This window comes from Anabrus simplex, chromosome 1 (assembly GCF_040414725.1).
Source record: "Anabrus simplex isolate iqAnaSimp1 chromosome 1, ASM4041472v1, whole genome shotgun sequence".
Classification (NCBI taxonomy): Eukaryota; Metazoa; Arthropoda; class Insecta; order Orthoptera; family Tettigoniidae; genus Anabrus; species Anabrus simplex.
Window position 1 is genome coordinate 1589239413 of NC_090265.1, and position 25490 is coordinate 1589264902.

At 39.5% G+C, this 25490-nt stretch overlaps 1 protein-coding gene across 3 annotated transcripts in view; it reads left to right on the top strand.

The window, feature by feature from the left end:
- The window catches only part of Sec31 (secretory 31), a 386738-nt gene that overhangs the window by 206548 nt on the left and 154700 nt on the right, over positions 1 to 25490 (top strand). For all 3 annotated transcript variants that reach the window (XM_067138230.2, XM_067138232.2, XM_067138231.2), the window contains one exon: positions 11093 to 11238. In XM_067138230.2, coding sequence (XP_066994331.2) covers positions 11093 to 11238 — 146 coding nt within the window. The remainder of the gene's footprint in view (positions 1 to 11092; positions 11239 to 25490) is intronic.

A 25490-nucleotide genomic window follows, 5' to 3' on the forward strand; every position in this document is an offset into this window, starting at 1 on the left:
GTGTAGATAGTATATTAATTACCTTATTATTGTGTGGTCCTTGTGTACTTTCCTCGACAGTATTTGTTTCCTTGACTTTTTTGGCCCAGAATAAGTTATTTTCTCTGTGCTGATTATTCATCATAGAATGGCTTAAGGAATGCTAGTGTATCAACTGTGTGTGTGTGGTCAGGCATTAAGGAGTATGAGGGAGGAGTTGGAGAGTTTGAACAAGATAATCAGAATTCTCTCGGAGGACAGGAAGGAAGGTAGGTATCCCTCAAACAATGTATGGGATGTGGTAGGTGTACAAGAGGGATGGAAATCAATCAAGGGGGGGGAGTTGTAAGAGACAGGTGATCCAATGTTTTAAGGGGAAGGAAATTGCAGACTAATGAGGGAACGGTACAAAGTCAGACGGCGAATTTCGATTTGATTTCTACATATTTGTGAAGGTCTTTTTAAGCTGAAACAGGTAGTGGAAGTCTAATTTTTCACTGGTCCTTCTTAAGGGTGCATTTGGGAGCTCAAAGTTGGCGGTGCATGCTCTGAATTGTACAGTACATGCCGGCACACGTCAGCGCTCACAGCCAGCGGTTGTTTTGCCTCGCCTTCCCTCTCCACTCCTTCGGTTCACCACTCTCCCCCACCACATACGGCTGCCTACAGTTGTGTATATAGGACGGCGAGTCCTATCCTATACGGTCAAGTTCTCCACTACTGATGGCTATTCCACACACAGGTGATCACATTGGATTCTTTACTTTGTTATGGCCGCTTGCAACATTATTGCAGCTCTTATTAATGCCTGTGGTGTTGATATTTAGGAAGCTACAGAGCTTTCTGATAAAGAGCAAATCACGTATATACAAATAAAGGCAATATTTGATGCAATTTGGAGGAAAATTGCAAATTTATTCAGGAGGAAGAGGCCGTTTTAGTTGATTCAGAAGATGAAGATGGTGTTGAGGAGGGACACCATCACTGAAAAAACGCAAACATGGAGATTTAACGAAGATAACCTGTCTTGTGATGGCCGAGGAGGACACTGTAAGTCAGTGGAAGATTATGATTCCGAATCGTTGTTGGACATTTATAAAAAAATAAAGGAACGAGGACCTGTGTACGCTATACAGAAGTATAAGAAGACTCGGGGAAAAATTTATGGAATCGTCAAACACGTTAAACACAATGGAGAAATTAGGAAATGTGCAATGGTTCGAGATTATGTCAAAGAAAGGTTCACCAAGGCAACGATGCGTTACTTATATGTCACAAAATCGAATATTGAGCGTTGGATTGGTGAGGGTGGAGACTTGTATTCCCCCAAACACTGTTTCCATAACAACTCCTACTTGAAAAACCTTAAAAGACGTTTGAAAATTTGGTTCCAAAAAGTAACCAAACTAGTCAGAAAACCGTTGCCATTGATACTTTCACGGCCTGTACTTATAGACATGAAGTAGGCTATTGGGATTATGCCGTATCAAGAAAATAGGTGAAATTCTTGATGTTTCGCAGAGAACTTTGGTCTGCGTCATCAGAAGATAAAATCTCGACTGTCCTCGAGAAAGGCTTCTCTGGAGAAATGTGCAATGGTTTGAGCTTATGTGAAAGAAGAGTTCTCCAAGGCAAGGATGCGTTATTTATATGTCACAAAATCGGACATTGAGCGTTGGAGACTTGGAGCCTTTCTCTAGGACAGTCGAGATTTTTTCTTCTGATAACGCAGAGCAAAGTTCTCTGCGAAACATACAGAATTTCACCTTATATTCTTGACACTGCATAAGCCCAAAAGCCTATATCATGTCTATAGTCAGAAAAACATTTAAAACAGACAAGGAAGTACGACATGAAGTGGCTTAAAAGTTTAACATTCATTAATGAATTGCAAGAAGAGAAAGAGGTCCCGGATGCCAATATCTGGAATTCGGACCATTCCCAATTCGAGTATGAAATGGCAACACAGAGAAGTTATGACTTTCATGGCGTGAAAGACGTTCTTGTTACGCTTGTTGGCCGAAATAGTTTTATGCACCCCTACACAGTGCAGTATCACATTTCCAAAGCTGGAGAATAGCAACATTTGTTCTTGATCGTTTTCCAAGAAATTAATGGAAAGTTTGGGCCTAGGGTACAAAATCGTATCAAAGCCTACACGAATGCCTTTAAATATGTCATCGTTGATTGCTCATCTTCCAGGGAAATGGGGAAAGGGCATGCACGTGACTGGTTCTAAAATGTTTTCCATCCGCAATTACAGGAAGACGGAAGAAATCTTCTCCGAGATTTATTCGGTGGCCAGGGCAAAAATGTACAACTTGAATCTCTGACGAACAAACATGTACAAATTGATTACATACCGAAAGGAACTACATATTTTTGCCAGCCATGTGATCTTAGACTCCTTTGACAACTAAAATGTTTAGTCTGTCGATTGGAAAACATTTGTCTGTTAAGGAATTTACACAGCCAATCAAAACTAAAACCCGAGAACAGCTTTTCATTATAACTAGTCAAATACTACCGCATAACCAATTACACGAAATATGCTTGGGAAGCGGGTGGTTATTCCATTAGTTGGCAATATACCACAGTTTCATACTGTCTCACAAACTAATTTTCATGATATGACTGATAAAATGTATGCTGGAAATGATTGTACCAATTTTTCGTTTATAAGATGCACACTTTGTTATTCACATATTGTGTTAGATTTCACTGTCATGCCATGAACAATGAACCAATGCCAGACTGTGTTAGAATAAAGTCATTTCTTGAATACTTTGAATGTCATGATGATGCAGATTATATTTGATTATGTATTGTTTGTATGTTAAGTAGTGATTTGTAAACCATTTTTATTTATTATTTATTCCATAATGAATTCATCTTTGTAAATAAAATATTCCAACTAATATCAGTCTTCACCTGCCATCCTGTGTACACAACTGTAGGCAGCCATATGTGGTGGAGGATAGTGGAGAACCAAACAAGTGGAGAGGGAAGGCGAGGCAAGACAGCCGCTGGCTGTGAGCGCTGACGTGCCGGCATGTACTGTACAATTCAGGGCATGCACTGGCAACTTTGAGCTCCCAAATTCCCCCTTAAAAATTATCAGCGAAAAATTATCCACTACCTGTTTCAGCTTAAAAAGACCTTCACGAATATGTAAAAATCAAATCGAAATTCGCCGTCCGACTTCGTACTGTTCCCTCGTAAGGCTCTATTCAGGAGCAGAAATTAGGACAGTTGTCGGTGAGAAATTGGTATTAGTCACTGCAAGTAGAACAACAGAGGCAACTGTTGCAGAGGAGTGAGGAAGTAGGAGGAAAGGAAAAGGAAGGAAGGGGAAATGTAGAGTATAGGATAGGAAAAGAAAGGCAGGACAGGGTCGTGGGAGTTTAAAAAAAAAAAGCTATTTGTTCGGGGCGTTGACCCGTGTGGATCTTTTGCTCCTACTGGCACCATATCATATGAACCTGTGTGTAATTGGAATGGCGGTAGTGTGGAATGCTGTGTGTGATGAAAGGAAGATTAAGGACGTCACAAACACCCAGTCCCCAGGCCGGGGATATTAATCATTACAATTAAAAAACCCTGACCCGGCTGGGAATTGAGCCCGGGCCGCTGGGTGACGGCGGACGCGTTGCCCCCTTCACTGCGGGGCCGGACGTCATGGGAGGTAGAAAAGTGAGGAGGAATTGGCTTCTGCAGCCATCAGGAAAGATAGAGGAGACCAGGAGGAAAAGGGATCAAATGAGGTGGTAGGCTTAAGGCTCTGGTCATGAGGGATTACATTGTTAGACACATGGGGAAAATGTGTGAAGGAAAAGGAGCCAGGGTAGAGTGTTATCCAGGAATTAGGTTAAGGCAGATGTTAAGGAAAGTAGAAGAGAAGGAGGAGGGAAAGGAGAATGAACATCAGAATACATTAATGACCTGTCAGTCATTCAATAGCTGACACTAGCACACTAAATGGCAAATAATAATACAATACACAGGTATTGTGCCACACAGAACAATGCTAAAGCACATTGATCGGGTAAAACGTTAGTTGGATTGATTAATAAATTCAATTTACAGCTCTCATTTTTGTTATTCCTTTTCTTTCTTTTGCTCACCTCTTGTCATCACTTATATACTCTAATATTCAATCTTTCATTTACAGCATCAAGCTTTTATTGGAATTCTTTCCCATCCTTTCTGAAAAGAAGACAACATGATCATCAGCAAATAGGATTGTATTCATTCGTACATCTCCATATGCTGTCTAACATTATGATATAATATCCATCTCAATGATAAACTCTTCCATGTCTCCAATTTCTGTTCCACATTTGACAAACAGTTGCAGCACGTAAAATACAGTACTTTGTTTCTACCATATTTATTGTTTCTTCTTCATACTTTTATGCCAGGGACACTATCATTGGCCGTAAATCAATAAATGTCATAATCACACCCTTCATATACTCCCAGTGCTTTTTCATATTTTATGAAAATGAACTCCATTATTGATTTTTCACTTCCAGAGCCAATGTCTTGTTCTTCAAATTGGATTTCCACCTTTTCTGGAAGTTTGAACACCTCCATCATCAGTTACATTTCCAGATCATTAAGTTCTTTCATAGTATTGCAAAAATTCAAGAAGTAACAGTTATTTGTAATATCATTGTTCAGAAGTTCAATTGTACAATAAATCAGTTAATCAGTTAATATAAAGTCAAGACAGAACATGAAGAGGAACACAAAATAGAACGAACACAATGATAGATCGGTGTAGGAAGGAGCAGCAGTAGAAAGAAAAGACATGGACAAACATAAAAACACAAAAGGACGAGGACAATCTGCACATCTTCATGCAGAGCCATCTTCAAATAGAGAGGCTTTCTCATCAATCCCTGTTCTACACTAGTATCCAGAAGTTAAGCATAAATTACGAGTAAGCAGGGCAACAGGAAATTGACTGCAAATTGCACGACATATGCACCTACCAACCTTATGTGTTTGCTCTGTATAGGAAAGGAGTGTTCCCTGCTTTGACTAGTGACGTAACCGCAAGGTAAACACAACCAGTGCCTGCGCCCCATATTCCCTCAGTCGTGTTTGCCCTGTTATACTGTGCAGAGTGTAGCCTCGTGGTGAACGTGACAACATAATGGCACAACGACACCATTTGGATCCCGTTTTGCAGAGTAGAATACTCGGCCGCCTGGAAGCAGGCCAGGCACAGACCGAAGTCGCCGTATCCTTGAATGTGCCACAAAGTGTCATTTCCAGGCTTTGGAGACAATTTTGAGACACAGGAGATGTTAGTCGTAGGCCAGTACCAGGTCGACCAAGGGTAACCACCCCACGGCAGGACCGATATCTGGCCTTAACCGCCCAACGAAATCGGAGTGCACCTGCAAGACCATACACTCTGAGTCAACTTCCGTTTGTTCAGCAATCCGTCTGACATTCCTATCAGGCGGTATGGCCTCGTTTAGTGATTATGCTTAACTTTTGGACACTAGTGTACATCTGTCTCTTCTCAGCTCCCAATGATCTTATTTCTGCTTCCTAGCTTTATCGGGAGGGCGGGCGTAAACACTAATTAATGGAGCATCTTGACAGATCATCAGTCTTTACTCAGGAAGTGTAGGTTAAGAAGAAAGCTGGATAAATACAATGGGAAGAAACATGACAAAGATGGATACTGATGGTAGATGATCAAGAACACAGGACAAACACAAAGGGAGAAAAGGATCTTGTATTCATTTTTGTCTTATGTTTCCTTCCATTCCTTGTGTTTATCTGACTTTCTTCTTATCCAACACTTCCCATGGTAAAGACTGGAGATCTGTCAAGGGTCCCTCAGTGTTCATGCCTGTCCTGATAAAGCTGAAAAGCAGAAAGCAGCTTGTCGGAGGCTGAAAAGAGATGGATGTAGAACAGGGATTGATGAGGAAAGAGCCTATCTACCATATTTGCTCGCATATAACTCGCCACTGCGTATATCTCGCACCCCATTTTTAACATTTGAAGTTGTGGAGAAAAAATCCCCACGCATATCTCTCGTAAATTTCTGACGTCATAAAGACATACAGTACATACACGAAATAAAGTTTAGGTATTCTGTCGATGCACCTACATTAAATATTGGGACTGTACCAAGTGCTGTTACCGTACTTTGTACGTGTCGGTACAAGAAAAAGCTGCATTTCTTTATACCTGCAGAACGGTTGAGGCTAGCTGTTTTAACAAAAATACCTAACTCGCAAACCCCCACCCCAAGGCCGCATTCCCAGCCAGTCACACTCAGCCATTCCTCTCACTCTTCCGTCTTTGTCAATGTGCTTATCGCTACCCGTCCAGCAGAGCTGATCACTTGCACTGGGAGTGTTTCCCTGTCCAGGCAGTCAAGTGGTAACAGAGCTGCCGGTCAAAAATTCAGTATGACTTGAGTTTAATGTTCACTACTGGCATAAACAGAAAGCTGCACTAGAAACCACCAACTGAACATGCAAGGCATTCAGAGGGCTGAAAACTGGTGAGTTTCCTGAGCTGGAAGACGAGTTGCTTCATTACATTACAGAGTTGCAAAATGATGGCTTTAGTATCTCACACAAGATGCTACATTCAAATTGCGTGAACTAGCGATTAAAGGAGGAATCAGTTGTTCGGATCTGAAAGCCAGCCGGAATTGGATCCGTAGATTCGTGATATGAAAGGGATTGTATCTGCGAAGGTGAACATCTCTCTGGCATAGAATGCCAAGCATTATCAGTGATAAAATCGTAGATTTTCATCGCCATATGATAGTAATGCGGAAGAAAAGCAATTACCTCTTATCTCAAATCGGCAATGCAGATCAAACCCCGATACATTTCGACATGCCATCAACACCATGATCAACAAGAAGGGAGAATCTAGTGTCCTTGTATGTACAACTGAGTGTGAAAAACAGCGTTGCACTTTCATGCTAGCAATAACCGCAAATGGAAGAAAATTGCTACCGTACGTTATTTTGAAAAGAAAAACAGTGCCTAAAGCTAAGTTTCCCAAAGACATTCATGTACGGGTTCAAGAGAAAGGATGCGTGGATACAGCTCTTGTCCAGGACTGGGGTCCGTATGGTGTGGGGAGCATGGCCAGGGGTTCTGCTTCAACGCCTAACAATGCTAGTGTGGGACAGTTTCCGCGGACACTTGGTGGAAGACACGAAGAAACGTCTTCAGGAAATGAAGACTGATCTCGTTGTAATTCCTTCTGGACTCGCACATTGCCCTTAGATGTTTCCATCCACAAGCCCTTCAAGGACAACATACGTGAATTGTACGCCAAATGGATTGCAGGAGGGGAGCATGAGCTGACGCCAGCAGGCAAAATAAAGAGGCAATCAGTGTAACTCGTGGGTTTTGCGGGCATGGGCTATGGTGTCGACAGACGTTATTGTGAACAGTTTCTTGAAGACGGGCATTGCAAATGCGTTGGACGGAAGTCAGGATGATGCAGTATGGGATGGTGACCAGAATGATGCACGTGAGAATAGCTCGGAGATTAAAGGCAGTGACAATAAACAGGGTTGGTACGCCAGTTGTTTCAATAGCGGAAAGCAAATTTTACGTTTTTCGGGAATACAATCTTTTGCATACAAATCCTCGCATCTACTACGTACTGAAAATGTTCACACTTAATTTTGGTCAAAAAAATGTGAGTTATATGCGAGCAAATACTGAATTAAAGATGTGGAGATTGTCCTTATCCTTTTGTGTTTTCATGTTTATCCTTGTCTTCTCCTTACACTTTTGGAACCCTTCGTATCCACTGTATTTTCCAATGGTATTTCAAAATAGACAGGTATCTGGTCAGCATTCCCAATTTGCGACAGCAAATAAGAATTTTGCTTCCTCAAATGAATAATATGACACTGAAAGGCCATTCATTTTTCTTCATACGCCCCAGAGAGATGTTGTGAAATAGACGTACGTCTCCGAATGCACAATCCCTTTTTCGGATAAAAGTTTCAGATCCATCCACGGCTTGCTGTAAAACCCTGTGTTTTGAGTTCTTTTGAGATATCTACTGCTTTCAATTGACACATTTCACTAGAAACACCATATCCTAACTCACGTTTTTCTATCACAAATTTGTGGAGATGTTCTTCCTATACTGACCTGTCATTGTGTTCGTGCTATTATGTGCTCTTCTTCAGGTTCTTTTTTTTATACAACTTGATTTGACAGTCGGTTGTTCCTTTCCTATACTTAAATTATCCTGTTGAGATCCCTTTCTCCCTTTGTGTTTATGCTGTGTTCATAATCTTCCAGTACCTGTATTTATCGTTGTCTTAGTTTCTTCCCCCTGTGGGTGGGGACGATAGAATAACATCCACGGTATACCCTGCCTGTTGCAAGAGGTGACAAAAAGGAGCCCGTGGGGCTCTTAACTTGATTACATCAATGGTATTAGAGCATTTGAGTTTTTGGTGTCTTTAATTTTCACACCCTGTGTGGCCCTTGTCTTTCTTTGACCAATACCGTATAATCCCGAATACCACCTGCCACCGAATAAGACCCGCATCGTAAAGTTGAGACGGGAAAATACCGAAAAAAATAAAAAAATTAAATAACTCTTATCCCTATTTCATTTTCTTTAAATATATCACAAATATAAATGCAAACAGCTTACAGTTAACAAAATCATCACAAAATCATAAATAAAATTGGTCCAATTCTCAGATCATTCACATTTCACCATCGTCATCTGAAGTTTCAGCATAGAAACTTTCGTTGCTGGCATCTTTCCACAAATAGTCATCCTCACTACCGCCAACTGAATTTGAAATTCCACATTTCTTAAAGCTTTTCGACACTAGATCATTGGGAATGCGCGCCCATGCGGTCTTGATCCATGTGCATATTAGTCTTACTTCAGGCCTCTTCACTCGTCCGGATGGTGTCAACGCGTGATCACGATCAGACATCCATTCATTGTACAACTGTTTCATTGCACTTTTGAAAGGCCGGTTCACGCACACATCCAACGGCTGTAGAATAGAAGTGAGACCTCCGGAATTATCACGATCGGTTTTTTCTTCCCTCATCATATTTTTCTACGGCGTCAGTTGTATGTCCTCGGTAACTGTCCAACACAAGTATGTTTCGTTTTTGTAACAAAGCTCCTGGGCGACGTTGCCAAATGCACTTCACCCAGTCCTCAACTAACGCACTGTCTATCCAGCTGGACTCACGTGTTCTAACAAAAATACCGGACGGCAAGTTTCCTTTTGGAAGTGTTTTCCTATTCAGGACCACATGTGGAGGGAGTTTGGTTCTATCCGCTAATACACACAACATTACTATGCATCGTTGCTTTTCGTTACCACCTGTTCTGATGGTTACACTTTTGGAACCCTTCGTATCCACTGTATTTTCCAATGGCATTTCAAAATAGACAGGTATCTGGTCAGCATTCCCAATTTGCGACAGCAAATAAGAATTTTGCCTCCTCAGATGAATAATGTGACACTGAAAGGCCATTCATTTTTCTTCATATGCCCCAGAGAGATGTTGTGAAATAGACGTAGTCTCCGAATGCACAATCCCTTTCTCGGATAAAAGTTTCAGATCCATCCGCGGCTTGCTGTAAACCCCTGTATTTTGAGATCTCTAGTGCTTTCAATTGACACATTTCATTAGAAACACCATATCCTAACTCACGTTTTTCTATCACAAATTTGTGGAGTCGTTCTTCAATTTCCAGAAACACTGCGCTCCGCCCGCAGAATGCTCTGCGATTGCCATTACATTTTAGAAGACTTTCCTTCTTCTTCCGCCAATCACGAATACACGATTCATTAGTACCATACTTTCTGCCAACGGCACAATTTCCGTATATTTCAGCTTCACTTACAACTTTAAGTTTGTCACGCACAGTAAATGACCGCAGACGCTGTTTTGAATCCATCGCTTAGTATCGAGACAGCACTTTCACGGGACAGATACGGAACTTGAATGTGAGCGAGGTATACTTTCCTAACCAACAATCTCGACTCTTGCAAAGTACGGTATCCCGCGAGATCAGCTATTTGTGCACCTAGAATGCCAGCAACACTTGTGAAACAAATGATGATCAAGCATCCGCAACAGCGGCTTTCATATTTACCACATATTTACCCATATTCTTTGATTTTACCTTATTTCATTGCCTTACATTTTGCGTTTACTTGCCACTGCAACCGTATTGAGAAAAAATCTATCTTGTTTTCTAGAACGCAACTAAAACACAATAAGACCTGAATTTCCATTTGCATGTGGTATAGTGAGTACGGTAACCATATTCAAATCTATTTCAATACTCCTTGTAAACATAGTAAATATTTACGAGAATGAACGGCTGAATACAGCCCGCACCCAAGATTTAGAACCAATATTTTGGGAAAAAGTGTGGGTGGTATTCGGGATTATACGGTACCTTTGTTTTTCGAAGTGTTGAATTCCATCCAATATTTCTCTCTGATTAGTGTTATATCAAGTACAGTTCCCTAGTTATACTTCCTCTCAGAACAACGACCACCACCACCATCACATTTAAGTTTGTTCTCATTCCTCATATTTTTCTGGCTTTCTGCGTAAAGACTGGAGATTTATAAAGATGTCCCTTAATGAATGTTTATGCCTGTCCTCGTGATGAGGCTGGAAACCAGAAATAAGCTCATCAGGGGCTGAGAAGAAATTGATGTAGAAGAATAGGGATTGATGAAGAGAGAACTTATGTATTCAAAGGTGGCAGTATATGGAAATGTGGAAACTGTCGTTGTCCCTTTGTGTTTTTATGTTTGTCCTTGTCCTCTCTTTCTATTGCTCTCTCTTCCTATACTGACCTGTTATTGTGTTTGTTCTTTTGTGTGTTCCCTTCATGTTTCTATCTTTATACAGCTTGATTTGACTGTTGTTCGTTCCTTTCCAGTGCTTAAATTACTGTAGTTAATACGCAATTCATTACAAGGATTTATCTGAAATTTTAATGGATTTAACTATCTAATAACCATATGTTTCAAAATTTTTATTGTTAGCACGAGACTAATGATGATGGCGTGAGATGAGCTTTTGTTTCATGTTTTCAGAGCAGCTTGGTCTAAGGTTGGAAATGGAAGGAAAGGGTATGGAGAAACTTAGTGCTCAGCTCTGCTACATTTGTGCTGGAAACTTAGGCAAATTAGTGGAAAACTGGACAACTGTGATGAAGCCAGACTCACCCAACAAACTGCAGGCATGTTTCTTTCACCTACTTTCTACATTGAATATCAAGTGATTTTCATTGAAATTGAGACATTATTCATGAAGAGACATTATTCATGAAGAATTTACCTACATTTTCAATGCATGCATAAATATTGTGAAAAAGAATATATTCTTGAAATAACTGCCAGGATTTATTGAACATTCCTTAGTGGAAATGTGTTTTTATGAATCGGGTAATCATGGTACAGTAGAACCTCGATTCTCCGTGTTCGAAGGGACCGTGGAAATAGAACATACAGTACAGGAAAATGGGAAATTCGGGAACGAATTAAAGTCGTCAACAATTGGGCTGCGCATAAATAATGAAATACCATATTTACACAAATAATCCCCGCAATCCCATGTGTCAGCGGACATGTCCGTCGAGGTATCGCCTGTTACATTTCATAGGACGTGTCCTATCACTTCACGCGTGAGTTTGGTGTAGAGATTCAAATATGTGCAGCTCAATAGAGGCAACTACTATAAATGTTATAGCGGAAGTGGAGAGCTGTATAATTACAGATTAAAGGATTATTACAATAGGTCCATATGTGAAAATATCTGGCGAGAAATAAGCGAAGCATTCAGCATGAGTGCTATCAATCATCTTTCAGATGGTAGAATAGGATCCCTGAATTTGGTATATTTTTTCTCAGTTAGTGGCTTTACCATATGCAGTAACTCTTGAAACGTCTTTCAGTTCATTCTGTAAAATATATGAAATTGTGAAGGATCTTCCTTAAGTTTCTTAAGTTTCTTAGCCAACACAAAAGCACCATTCTCTTGGCAGTCCATGTTATATGAGTTGACCCAAAATCTCCTTTTTCTTCTAGTCACCCGTTTTCTTCGTAATTCCTGAAGTACTGTAACAACAAGCCTTCCAAATCACTAGAGGATATCTTAACTAATGACCCACAGATGTGCATGTACATGGCCCATGGGACATGGGACAGGACGAGTTACTTCAGTCATGTCTCCTGTCCTATGTCGCATGTCCAAGAAGTGTGCACTCTGACTTACGTCATGTAGTCACGCTTCTTGGTTGTATGTCTTAATATTTGTTTTGGCAACAATGTCAAAAAAGAAATATGATGCATTGTTTAAAAGCACTTGTAGGGAAAAGTTTCCGTGTTTCAGTGAATCCAGGAAGGGACCAACGCTCACATTCTCTACTATATGTAGGTGTGATTTATCAGTTGTGCATGGTGGGAAGTACGATATACATAAACATGTGCAAATGAAACAACACAGTGTGTAGAAACACAGTGTCCAGTGTGTAGAAAGAAACCAGAAACTGAACTTTTCATGTAAAAACCAAGATGTAAATTCTGTAACGAATGCCGAGGCTTTATTTACGTCCTTTATCATAAAACATAACCTGCCTGTAAATTGTGTCGACCATGCGAGGCCTTTGTTTTGCAAAATGTTTCCTGATTTGGAAATCACTAAACGATATAGGTGTGCTAGAATGAAAACAGCGGCTATCATCACAGAAATGTGCATGGAAGAAAGGGCAAAAATTGTAGCACATTTGCAGGTGAATGCATTTTCTGTTGCTACTGATGGTAGCAATAAAAGCGACTTGAAAATATATCCTATTGTAACATTTTTCAGGCCTGAACTCAATGAAATTCAGAGTTGGCCACTCTCTGTGCCTGATTTAGAAGGGGATGCTACTGGAGCTACCATTGCCGATCTTTTGCTCTCAACTTTTCAGGAATTCTGTATTCCAATATAAAACTGCCTAGCTCTTGGTGCTGATAATCCTCCAATAATGGTAGGATTAAAGAATGGTGTGGCAGGATGTTTGAAGCGGGAAAATAGTAACATAATCATTGTAGGCTGATCACGTCCTCTAATTAATTCTGCTGCAGAGAGGAGTGTGGCGTGCTTGCCTGTAAATATACTGTAGATGAAAGTATAATTGATATATTTTATTATCTGGAAAGGAGTGCAAAGTGGAAAGAAAAGTTCAGAGAATTTCAGACTTTTCACAATACAGAGATTAGGAAATTCTGAAGCATGTGCCTACTCGATGGTTATCACTAAGAGGGTGTTTAGATAGGATGTTGCTGCAGTGAGACCCTTTGGTTAATTTAATTTATTCAGAAGCGAAATTGTGAGTAAGGATTCTCAGATGGGAACTTTGAAGACTTACAAAATTCCTAAGCACAGTCTAAGTGCAGATGTGTCTTGTTAGTCTGAAAAGGTGAAGCATTGTCATAACATTTCACCACACTCCTCAGTTAAAAGGAAAACCAAGTCCTCAGTTTCGCCCCACAAAAAAATGAAACTACTGATGATACTAAGAGCCATGCTTTGTCATGTGAAGAACGACTGTTCATGTTCCTTTCATCAAATTTACATAAATCTTTTTGCCTTTTTCTCTCAAGGTTTATAGATATCTTTGAGAATCCAAACGTATCTCTTCAGTCAAGTATGCCACACATCTACTTATTGAAGTCAATTTTGGAGGAACTATTGAAGAATGTAATGGCAAGGTTTGTGAAACCACACCTTATTAAAAGCTTCTCCTCTCTCCTTGATGTAGATTATTATACTCCAGGAAATCAAAGGGATGATTGTGATCTGATGATAGGGAACTCTGTGTTTGTTTTGGTGAACACTTTGAAGTATGAAGAAAAGTGCATACTCTTTAAGTCTGTTAGAAAGTGTTTCTCTTCATCATGTGACTACATGGTACAGAAATGTCCGTTCAAAGATGAAGTTTTAATTAATGCAGAAGTTGCAAATATTTCTGCTGTAAGTAAGGCATCATTTTCTAGCCTTAAATTTTTAATTAAGAAGTTCCTGAACATTCAGACTAATGAAGCAGAATATTTAGATAAAGAAACTGATATTCTGGACTCCCAGTTCTGTAACTTTCAGCTCGAAGAACAGATGATTGCGGTGCGTTTGTACAATGTTGAACAGAGCTTTAAGGTAATGCATAAAAACTTGAAGTTGAGGAATACTGTGAGGTTCTGATTTGTTACTGTGGATGTAAGAAACAAATGTTAGAATGTTAAAATATTCGTAGTTGAATCTTCGATGGAGGGTAAAAGCATGTATCAAACTTCGACTATCTTTTAAGGTGCCTATGTTTACAATTTGCAGTTAAAACAATTAGCTGAGGTGTTGAGCTTACAACACTATCTGGTGTTAAGGGGTCACACCAGTGAGGATTTCAGGGAAATCTACAGACTTTTATTGAGAATTGCATGTACCTTCCAGCTCTTTTGTATCCAAGTAGGGAATGCATATTCTCAGTTCTGCGTCCAAGAAAATGGAGTACCACAGAGATCTTCTACCAGCATGGTTTTTGCTCTCATCGGTCTGCCACCAATCATCTGGTTAGATAGGAGAGCACCATTCTGGAAGATTTTCTTCAGGAGTAGCACTTAGTCGCCATATTTTTTGGCCTGGGAAAGGCTTACAACACTTCCTGGTGATACAGGATTACACCGGTGGGGAGATTTTAGCGAAATCTACAGACCTTTATTGAGAATTACACGTACCCCTCCAGCTCTTTTGAGTCTGAGTAAGAAATGCATATTTTCAGTTCAGTAAAGTAGGGTACCATAGGGATCTGTACTGAGTGTCACACCTTTTGCAATTGCTGTCAATGGTAGTGGCCACTGATGGGCCCGTGATCGTTCCAATGCTGTACGTACATGATTTAGCTTTACATTTCAGCTCTAGAAGTATGGTAGTTGCTGAGAAACATCTACAAGCTACAGTGAAACTCGGTTAATAAGTTCCCGCATAAGTTGTTTTCCCGCCTAAGAAGTGTGATATTCTTGGTCCCTTGATCGGTTGCATCAAGTTTTATGTATATTTATCCTGCTTAAAGTGTTCTGTTGTAAATATATTTCCCGGTTAAACAGTTCAAATTTTAGAGCCCCTTGAGATAGAAAACATCTGCTCAAAGCAGCTCATGGTTAGAACTCTCCAGTCCCCATGCAAGTTGAACTCTGTGTTAGACCGTTTGCGCATGTCATGGAGCCTCTCCGGGCTTGCCAAGGCCATATGACGTCACGCTATGACAACACCAACACCAGATGCTCACTCTCACCTTGTGGAATTGAACCCATCAGTCATAATTTCTACTCCACCGTTTACATCAAGCAGAATAGAATTGAATGGGATTCTACACGGGAAACACAAAGCACGCAATGGATGGTTTGATAAAACATTAATGCAGTAAGTTGCGTGCTGCGACAGGTGAAGTCATTGATCGAGGTGGCCTCAACATTAATTAAAAACTGAAAAATGTATTTGTCCACAACACAGCAGCTTCTTATGCATTACCGTACTGTTTGTTAGGAATACATGAACGACAACCATAGGGAGTGCCACTTACAAAATTGTTCATGGTAAATACTGTACATTCCAAGCCGTGTCAATTATCGTACTGTATATGGACTCCACCATTATAATACAATTCTGAAATAAGGTCAACAATAATTGCGAAATAAAGTACCGTATAGGTCTAATCTACCACAAAATTGAATATTCCAACCTGTTTGATTTTTCATTCCCTTGCTTATTTCCCTCCAGACATTCCCTCTTACATTGTTGTTGCAATAATGCTTATGGGTCTTGTCGTAGAGGAAATTACGTTTTGGAACTAAACTGATAAGATTTTCCGTGTCCATAATTAGTTAGGTGAATAAACTATTACGAAACAAAGAAACATGCCGACTCTATGCAGGAAACAGCCGACTTGCCAGCTGATACATATTATGCCGCCAAACAGCCAGCTGAAAGATCCCGATCGTCTACGAAGTTGAACGAATGTTGATAACCAGCTGGGTGTTGGTGAGAGGGGGCCTGATACACGCACACAGAGGCATTGCGATACCACGTGTTGGCATAAAATTGAAAGGTATTTTTATTTTTACCTTTATACAAGCTAAACATTGTATTATCGTGTCACTCGTAATTATTACATTGCATTATTAGAACGTAGCACAAGGATGAGGAGACATGAAATATAATTCTCGCGGGGAAAGAAACTGTTTACATTTAGATGTGCTAGTGTTGCTACTGCGCCTTTATCACTTGCACGTAATACCCCAATACTTTCCCATGCACTCACTTCTGCAACTTTGAACCTGCTTTTCTTTTCTTCATTACCGTTAGCATGAAGAGGATTAAAGCAGGAAAATAAACTCAATACCGGCTTGTCCATGTGGTACTTGCAAAACAGCCAGAAACTACGGCTGTAGCCATGACAACCGGTAGGAATGCAGGGGCGATACAGGCCTATGAATAGGTTCTAAGAATCTCTAAGAGTAAGTTGCTGATGTCTAGAGGCATGATTTTTTTGCATTAATTTATCTTAGATTTCGCGAAAAGGAAACAAAGTTTTGTGTTATTTCGCGAAATAGGGCTGAGCCCATCACTTTAATTTTGCTGTAATCCTTCCCTAAAGTTATTCGTAAAACGTTTAATTAATGAGATTTGTGAATTATCTGTGTGAAATATAGAGAGAAGCAATATTGATAATCATTATTCCTTATGTAATCTTGATTGGAACTATAATATGGCCCTAATCAAGATTACATAGCAAATTACCCTTTCTCCCTATTTGGCCATACCATAAAGGGATTTTACAGAAAATACGAAGAGATACTTCCGTCGAAATGAGAAATTTTATTCTGCCTATTGTTTCCCTTCACACACGTACTATTGGAATACAATTTCAAGATTTTTATTTTCCTTGAATTTCGCTGCATTTTCGCACTTATCACAAAATAAGTAAATTTCACTTTAAACAGGCCTCGTCGTTTTAATTCGCTGTAATTCGTGAAAACAAAATCACTAATTTCTTAACCAGAATCATATGAATATTTAAGATATTTCAAAATCCCTTCAAAATATTTTTTTCACATTTATCGTTAATGTGAAAAAATCATGCCTCTACCGATGTCCCATCTGCTTGCCGTTAACTTGAAGCAGATATCGGGGGGTGTGAAAAACTGAGGCGGTTTATGGAAGGTTCAGTCAGTGTGCCTCAGAACACATGGAAGGCAATGTGGGAAATGGAGAGGTTTATAGTTCAAGAAAGCAGTAAAAACCTAAAACAGTCAACCCTGGACAATTTCTTTTCCAAGTAGGAGCTTAGACTTTTGTGTTTGGAAATGTATTTAATGTCTAATGCAGTATGGAATTAACATAATGTACGGTTACCATCTACCGTTTTAATGTTCTTAGTATTTATTTTATCTCTTGTGCAAGGTTTTATATAATATGTTCCCTTCTCTTATCAAGAATTTTTGTAATACAGTATGTTCAGTTACAGTATTTTACTTTATCTCTAAAAATACATGTCATGATAATCTAATATTTGTATTGTGGCTTTCTTTTAGCAGCTTGTATACATCAGCCTATTTCGGTATTGTTCACAAACAAGGAAATCTGTTGGCTGTGTGTGTCCCGTGAGGTAGATCAAACACAACACTCTACGTTCACGGCAGTAAATTAACAAGAAAGAAAGGAAAAATAAACAGAAACACAAATAAGAGAATAAAGAGAACAAGCTGGAACCGAACCCAGAGTAGTATCATAAAGACAAAACTAAACAAGAATGAGATACTTACCATAAATAAGGCCAAGAAAACCCACCCGGAACTAGGAGAAAGAAAATTGTACCTGGTACCAACTAGTTAATTTAAGAAGAACAACACATTCATAGGGGAATTTAAAACAAATGATTTATTTAGTGAGTTAATCTTACAGAGGGTTAGAGAAAGGAAATACTCAACGCAGGAGAAATTAAAAAGGCATAAATTAATTTGAATTAAGATATCAAATAAAAACATTTTAAAACATAGGATGATCAATCCCCAAAAACAAAGGAAAACACAAAATTATTAAATAAGTGAGGCCTCATCATACCAGCAAAGTTAATTTGACACTGGTATCAATACACATTGGATACATTTTAAAGTCTTCCAGATCCACCGAGCTCTCACCAAGGGAATAAATCAAGAAGTGGAGAAAATTTAGCATGGCACATAGTACCCCGAAGAAACAGAAGGAAACCGAAATTAAAAAAAATTACATCGCTTAAATCCGAGCACAAGGTCACCCAAGAGAAGAGAAATCAGTCAGAATAAAGCATAATCACATCAATACCAAAACCGTTGGCATGGTAACCAACAAACGCCATGTATCAAACATGGTAACGGGTGACCACGGATACAAGGTTTATCAGAATCAAGGGAACGAAAGGAAGAACGAGGAACAAGAAACACGAACAAAATCAAACTCAAACACACAATAATTAAATAATTACTGTCCACTTGGTTAGAACTCAACTGGATAAATAGACTCGCTTAGCATGCTTTGATAAGGTAGTTAAATTGATACCTTACAAGCTCTATCCAAGCTTTACCACATGAGCGTAAGGTACTCGAACTCCGAAACTTCTTAAATTATTTTACATATTTCACCCGAATAAAGGTTTCAATGATTTCTTTCAAAATGATAATAACAATATCCAAATTTCTTTTAAAAGGCCGAGATCTTCCATTCAATTAAGAGTCCATCATTACTACACGACAGATACTGAAACTGATTGAAGCTGAAGAGAATTAGTTTCGTAGAATTGCCGAAAATCTTCACTGAATTAGGAAGGCGTCAAGACGCCATTTTTAAAAACTTACATTCTGGATGATGAAGCGATGCAACGATTAAATTAAAAATACCAACTAGAGCAGCTCCCACGTTGATTAAAGACGCAAGATCATAAGGAGGGCCAAGGGAGAGCCCCTTTTCACATTTTTCTTCAAGTCACATCCATGACGAGAGGCAGAATGCGGTCCCACCAGACAGGCAAGAACCGTGCGTCCATCTCAGTTCACAACTCACGCCAGACTCCTACTCAACAATCGGAGATCAGCTTTTCTTCTGGAAGCGAGCTCTCATTGGTTAGTGGTCGGAGCATCGTAGGACGAAAGCTCAGGTAGAGAGCGCCTCATACAAGGTTCATTTCTTCCCGCAGTTTCAAGGAATCACCGCGAGAGCGCAGATCAATGCATATATTTAGTAAATAAATTCTCAAGCAGTACCAAACCGAAAAGAAGGTAATTCCACCAGATAGAGATAATTTGTTACCAATTTCCACGGGGATTAACCCAGCTCCAAAAACGTTAGGAGAGAGAAGACGAATAAATTTGACACCTCGGTTTCAGTCTCCCCCCTCCGAAGCTTAGCCATTAACTTTCATATCCGCTGCACCGTGGTCCGAAGTAACCTTAATTTTGGTGTCACAGTCCAAATCGAAATGACCACAAGGACATGTCCAAGTAGTAAACATCCAATTAGATAGAACAATACCAAGAGGTAGATTAAAGTCAAGTACCACCTTAAAATCATGTTCAAGACCATCACTAATAGTCAACTCGGAGTTCACCATTTTTCACCACATTTAATGGTTCCACTAAAAATCCATTTAAGAGTTTTTTACACCACAGTTATTGTTTTAGAAATTGAGCATCAAAGATAATAGGTTCCAAGTAGTACATAGTTTAACTCAGGTCACATTTTCAACTTTGTGAATCTCAAATAGATTTGAATTTGCCACGCAATGTGATACACGGTGTTGATTATACTCCGAAGATAAATTCACCTTATAGTTCATGGAAAATTGCACACAACGCATTCTTAAAATTTTCTTCCAGCAATCAACTAAACCTAGCAATATCTCTCGGCTTTACATCCCGCATTAAATTTGGGATTATCATTTCACAGTAAGTCATGGTTTTCGGGTTTCAAGTTTTTTTTAAATATAAGAAATGCAGCCTCTTGTTTCGTTTCCAAAATCAAAATCAACATTTGGCACTACCCCAAAGTAAAAACGCAAAGCGCAAGAAGGAAAACAAGAAGCATAAGATAAATTGGTGAATACATTCAACGGATAACTAAGATTCAATTAACAGATCAAATTTTACATTCTTAACCTTACATCGACTGAACCTGGGCCAAAGCATACCACATAAGAGCATAGGTTGGCTACTGAGTAGTATAAGAGTAAACCGCACAAACATAAGTAACTCTCCAAATTCCACCAAAACAGAGTGAACGACACTAAATAAGTGCACACGTCCAAGTTTTAGAAAATAGAATTTTCGACACCAGTTTCAAACAGCAGTGCAATAATCCATTACGGATTCACCACACGGTGAGAGTCCGTTACCCGTTAACATCATCACAATATCAACAACACAACCCCAAGTTAAACAACAGTACCCACTAGAACACTAAACTTGGTGACACACTAAGTTAAAGCATACATCACATGCACTTACCAAACCACCTCAAAACCAACCACGTAACAGTGTAGATAATATAACCCGCCGAATATCAAGAGATACAATTTGCTAACCAGAACCATCTCACATGCTGACCTTCCGAAGCACACTTAATTTCAAATTATTAGAACCAAAACCACCTCAATACTACCGCTCGGTGAGCAATTAATGCATTTTCAAAAATTCCCAAACTTTATCAGAGAGATCAAGTAAAATTTACAACAATTACCGGATCAACATCCCCAATCACAGCACATTACCTGATTGAATAAGAGAAGAGAAAGGAAACATAACTTCACTTCAAGAATATCACACACCTACGGCAAGTTTAGGAAAATGAAAATATCCTAGGGTTAGAGGAAAAGTCTTCGAGACAAGATAACGTTGGCAGTACGGAAGGAGACTTCTGATTCTATAAGATGGTGAGGTGCGCTAAAAGTTTGTCATCAACAACCGAACAAGCAACAACAATACGAAGCCCAAAATAATATTAGGAATGGATAATAATAAACACATAACGGTTCCTTCGATAACACCATAGGAATAACGGAATAGAAAATGGATGAAAGAAATTCAGGAGGGAAAACCAATCCGAAGTCACATATCCTCAAACTTCATTGAATTCACAACAACATGCTTTCACGCAGGACACCTGATTAAGTAAGAAAAGGTGATGAAATCCATCTCAAACCAAGTGACCATCAGGAAATTAGAGCAATGACCTACGCAACCTAAACTACCGGTTGTTTTTTACAAGACCTCGGAGCTAGCCGGGCTAATAATATATGACATCCGCAGATTCATACTGCCGCATCACCGCTAAGCAGGTACCCTTCCATACAACCAGGAAACAAGGTAAAATAAAATATACATGGCAGAAAAGATGGCAGGACGTTAGCAAATGCTCAATGATAATGAAGAATAAAGGAACTCAACACATAGATCCCATAATCTAACATTTGGGCGACTTCGGTACCGCCTATGAACTAATAATCCGTCCCATACCAGATTAATAATCCCATAGAACGGCAAGATGACCAAACAATCTTGTCAAAAGACAAATTAGATCCACTGAAGAGAAAAAAAGGTCAAAGAGTGACAGGAGAACATTAACTGAGCATCACAAGAGGTAGCAACAGAACACAAGATCACGTCGGGTCAACAGGTAACGCAGTGAGACCAAAAGCGAAGAAACCAGGACACACAGAGCCAACAAGTTACATAACACAAGTTAAAATCATTCCATCAGAGCAATAGACCCACACCGAAGGGTATTTCCAAATCTACGAAGACACAAGGTACAATAATAAGACCAACAACCAGTCCATACCTGACATGTCACAATGAGCCAACAACACAACACAGAAACCGTAAAACAACCATGACTAGCTCCAACATGCATGCGCCAGCCCCAATAGGGATAAAGGGACACTTACAACCCTCAACGACATGCTGCGAAACTATCATGCCCACCCCGAAATATAAACCCCAAACAACAAATACTTGGTACCAATATCATCACCCAACACCGATCTGCACCCAATCCTATTAGGTTAAGAGGCTTTTCCATCCTCAGGCTACAGACCACATTAGCTCAACAGCAATCCAACACAGTAGAAATGGTAGGGAGGCCGATGGAATCCACAACTCAAATGGAATGCAGTTAAATAAAAATAGGTTTAGAAATTTTCACAACATAGGAATTCCATGAACACAATGACCATGGCAGAGTACCACACAAACTATACAAGATACCACTAGTCACCTAAGAATATCCACACATGAACCAGACCTAACCGCAAGGAGGTTAACAGGACAACCTTTTCAGAAATCATAAGTTAACTTAACTAAAGCAAGACCAAAATGTATGAGCCAGAAACTTGAGGAAAGCCACACACTAAGCGATCACACTACAACAGGGGAACAGGTTAAATTAATAGGAGAGCACGGTATCCGTTAGAAATAGAAGACTACCAGCAACCAATAACCAGCACAGATGAACTAGTAAAGACCTGAATAGGTCCAGACACAGGGTCCACAAGGCATCCACACAGTTACAGCCTGACAGAATTCAACAACGAACCCCTACACAATAACCCCACACAAACAGAAACTTTGGTGAAATAACTCGAGTGACCGCCGACCAACTCACCAGCCCACACCAACAGCGAGACAGGGTAAGAATAGTACATATTCACGCCATAGGCGAACACCAGTCCCACAATTAGCATAGGCCAGCAATCGCCCGGCAGGCACACGAACACAACACCAATGACAGCCCCAGATTACCACACCAATGACAGCCCCAGATTACCAGAATAAATCATACAGGAGATATAATTTCAAAATCAAGTTAAGATGACACTACTAGAAAGCATGACCGAACCCCAAGTAGCCCAGAAAGGAAAACAAGCAACTCAGAAATAATTATAACTCAAAAGTTACTAATACATGGCAGCTCATATCAAATAGAAGGTTAGTTAAACAATTTTCAACAGTAAATTTCAATAAATTTTCAAAAGAAGCAAGGCGAGCATAAGAACAATATAGGTTAGGCCTAACGTAGGTACCACCTGCACATATTCACATAAAATACAGGCCAAACCCTCACAAGTTAACCTCATACCACCATAACTGATGCATTCCCCATAACTCCACAATATTAGGGATGATGTGAACGACTCAAACTTCTGCCCAGCAAATCACCAACCCGTACCAACCGCGAGACAGGGTAAAAATGAAATGCTTCATTCATGCAAATTTGCAAACACCTACCCCACAGCCAGCACAGATCAGCAAACACAGAACAAAGTCAGAGTCATCACATCCAGAAGCCATAGATGGTTAAAATAAATGCTACAAAGGTTAATATAAGCATTATAGGCGTGCTCAGCAATCCCACCAGTAAATAACGTGACCAGCCAACGAGTCACCGCAGGGAAAAAAAAATCTGAAATAATAATAGGAGAAGAGGTTACAAGGCCAAGATAACTGGTATACTATAGAGCATATCAAATTCAAAAGCAGCTTGAATAGTTCACCACAGAAAGGTTTCACTTAATTTAGAAAAAAAACACACCTAGCATGAAAGCAAGAACCACACCAGCCTAAGGCCAGTATTTCTCATAAATATTCACTAACGACACGGAAAACTCGGGCACAGGGGAAATCACATTAAACCAGAACCAAATAAAACAAGTGGCCACCGAAAATAACCAGACCAGGAGAAAATAAATTCCGATATACAATGGTACAATACCACTAGCACATATGAATAACACACTATGTTTACGGTTAATTTGAGGTTAAGTAAAATTTCACTTCACACGGTAATTCCAACACAGCAGAACACTCTTAGAAACAGTAGATTCTCATATAAAATGTTGGTACACACCTTGACAAATACACAGGCCAGGAAACAACACTAATTATAATCACCACATTAAATCTGGGAATGAAAACATAACACCAGGACCAATAATATAGTAAAGCGTTCCCAGATCACGAACTATCACATGTAAACACTCGTTAACCTCGGAAAAACAGCTGCACTTCACGCGGTGAACAAAATCACACGAGCTCACCGAGTAGTAATTAAAATTTAATGCACACTGATCTACAAAAGGTACACACACGTACGTAGAATGAATGTTAAAACAGCTACGCCATATGTAACACAGAGAGCACACGATTAACAGTAGTATGCTTATGGCCCAAGGGTAATCGATTTGTATCCCAAGTGGACACCCACCACCATTTCAAAAGGTACCATTTCGTACCACAATGCCAAATATCAAGAATTATCTGTACTCACCAATTTATGTTGAAAGAAGAAAGCAAAGACACACTACACCAGAGGGGCAGGAAACAAGGAAGCAGGTTACAGCGAACAAAACAGCAGGTCGCAGGATCACCAACTGTACACTCATGACACCAAATGGTCACCACAACTCGCACGAACAGGAAAGACACGAAACACCGTGAAGAGATTACATGAAACAAAAATATTTAAAATAAACAAGACGAATGCATTTCTTTTACAAGAGCACATTACAGTAGTTCAACACTATGCCCTTCCTTTAACTAACTAGGATTTGCTACCAGGTAAAAATAAATAAAAGATGATGCAAACAACCTACGGGTAGGTACGAGCTACAGGACGTGAATCAAATAACCTAGCTCTCGCTACCACTATACTGTCCCGTGAGGTAGATCAAACACAACTCTACGTTCACGGCAGTAAATTAACAAGAAAGAAAGGAAAAATAAACAGAAACACAAATAAGAGAATAAAGAGAACAAGCTGGAACCGAACCCAGAGTAGTATCATAAAGACAAAACTAAACAAGAACGAGATACTTACCATAAATAAGGCCAAGAAAACCCACCCGGAACTAGGAGAAAGAAAATCGTACCTGGTACCAACTAGTTAATTTAAGAAGAACAACACATTCATAGGGGAATTTAAAACAAATGATTTATTTAGTGAGTTAATCTTACAGAGGGTTAGAGAAAGGAAATACTCAACGCAGGAGAAATTAAAAAGGCATAAATTAATTTGAATTAAGATATCAAATAAAAACATTTTAAAACATAGGATGATCAATCCCCAAAAACAAAGGAAAACACAAAATTATTAAATAAGTGAGGCCTCATCGTACCAGCAAAGTTAATTTGACACTAGTATCAATACACATTGGATACATTTTAAAGTCTTCCAGATCCACTGAGCTCTCACCAAGGGAATAAATCAAGAAGTGGAGAAAATTTAGCATGGCACATAGTACCCCGAAGAAACAGAAGGAAACCGAAATTTAAAAAAAATTAAATTGCTCAAATCCGAGCACAAGGTCACCCAAGAGAAGAGAAATCAGTCAGAATAAAGCATAATCACATCAATACCAAAACCGTTGGCATG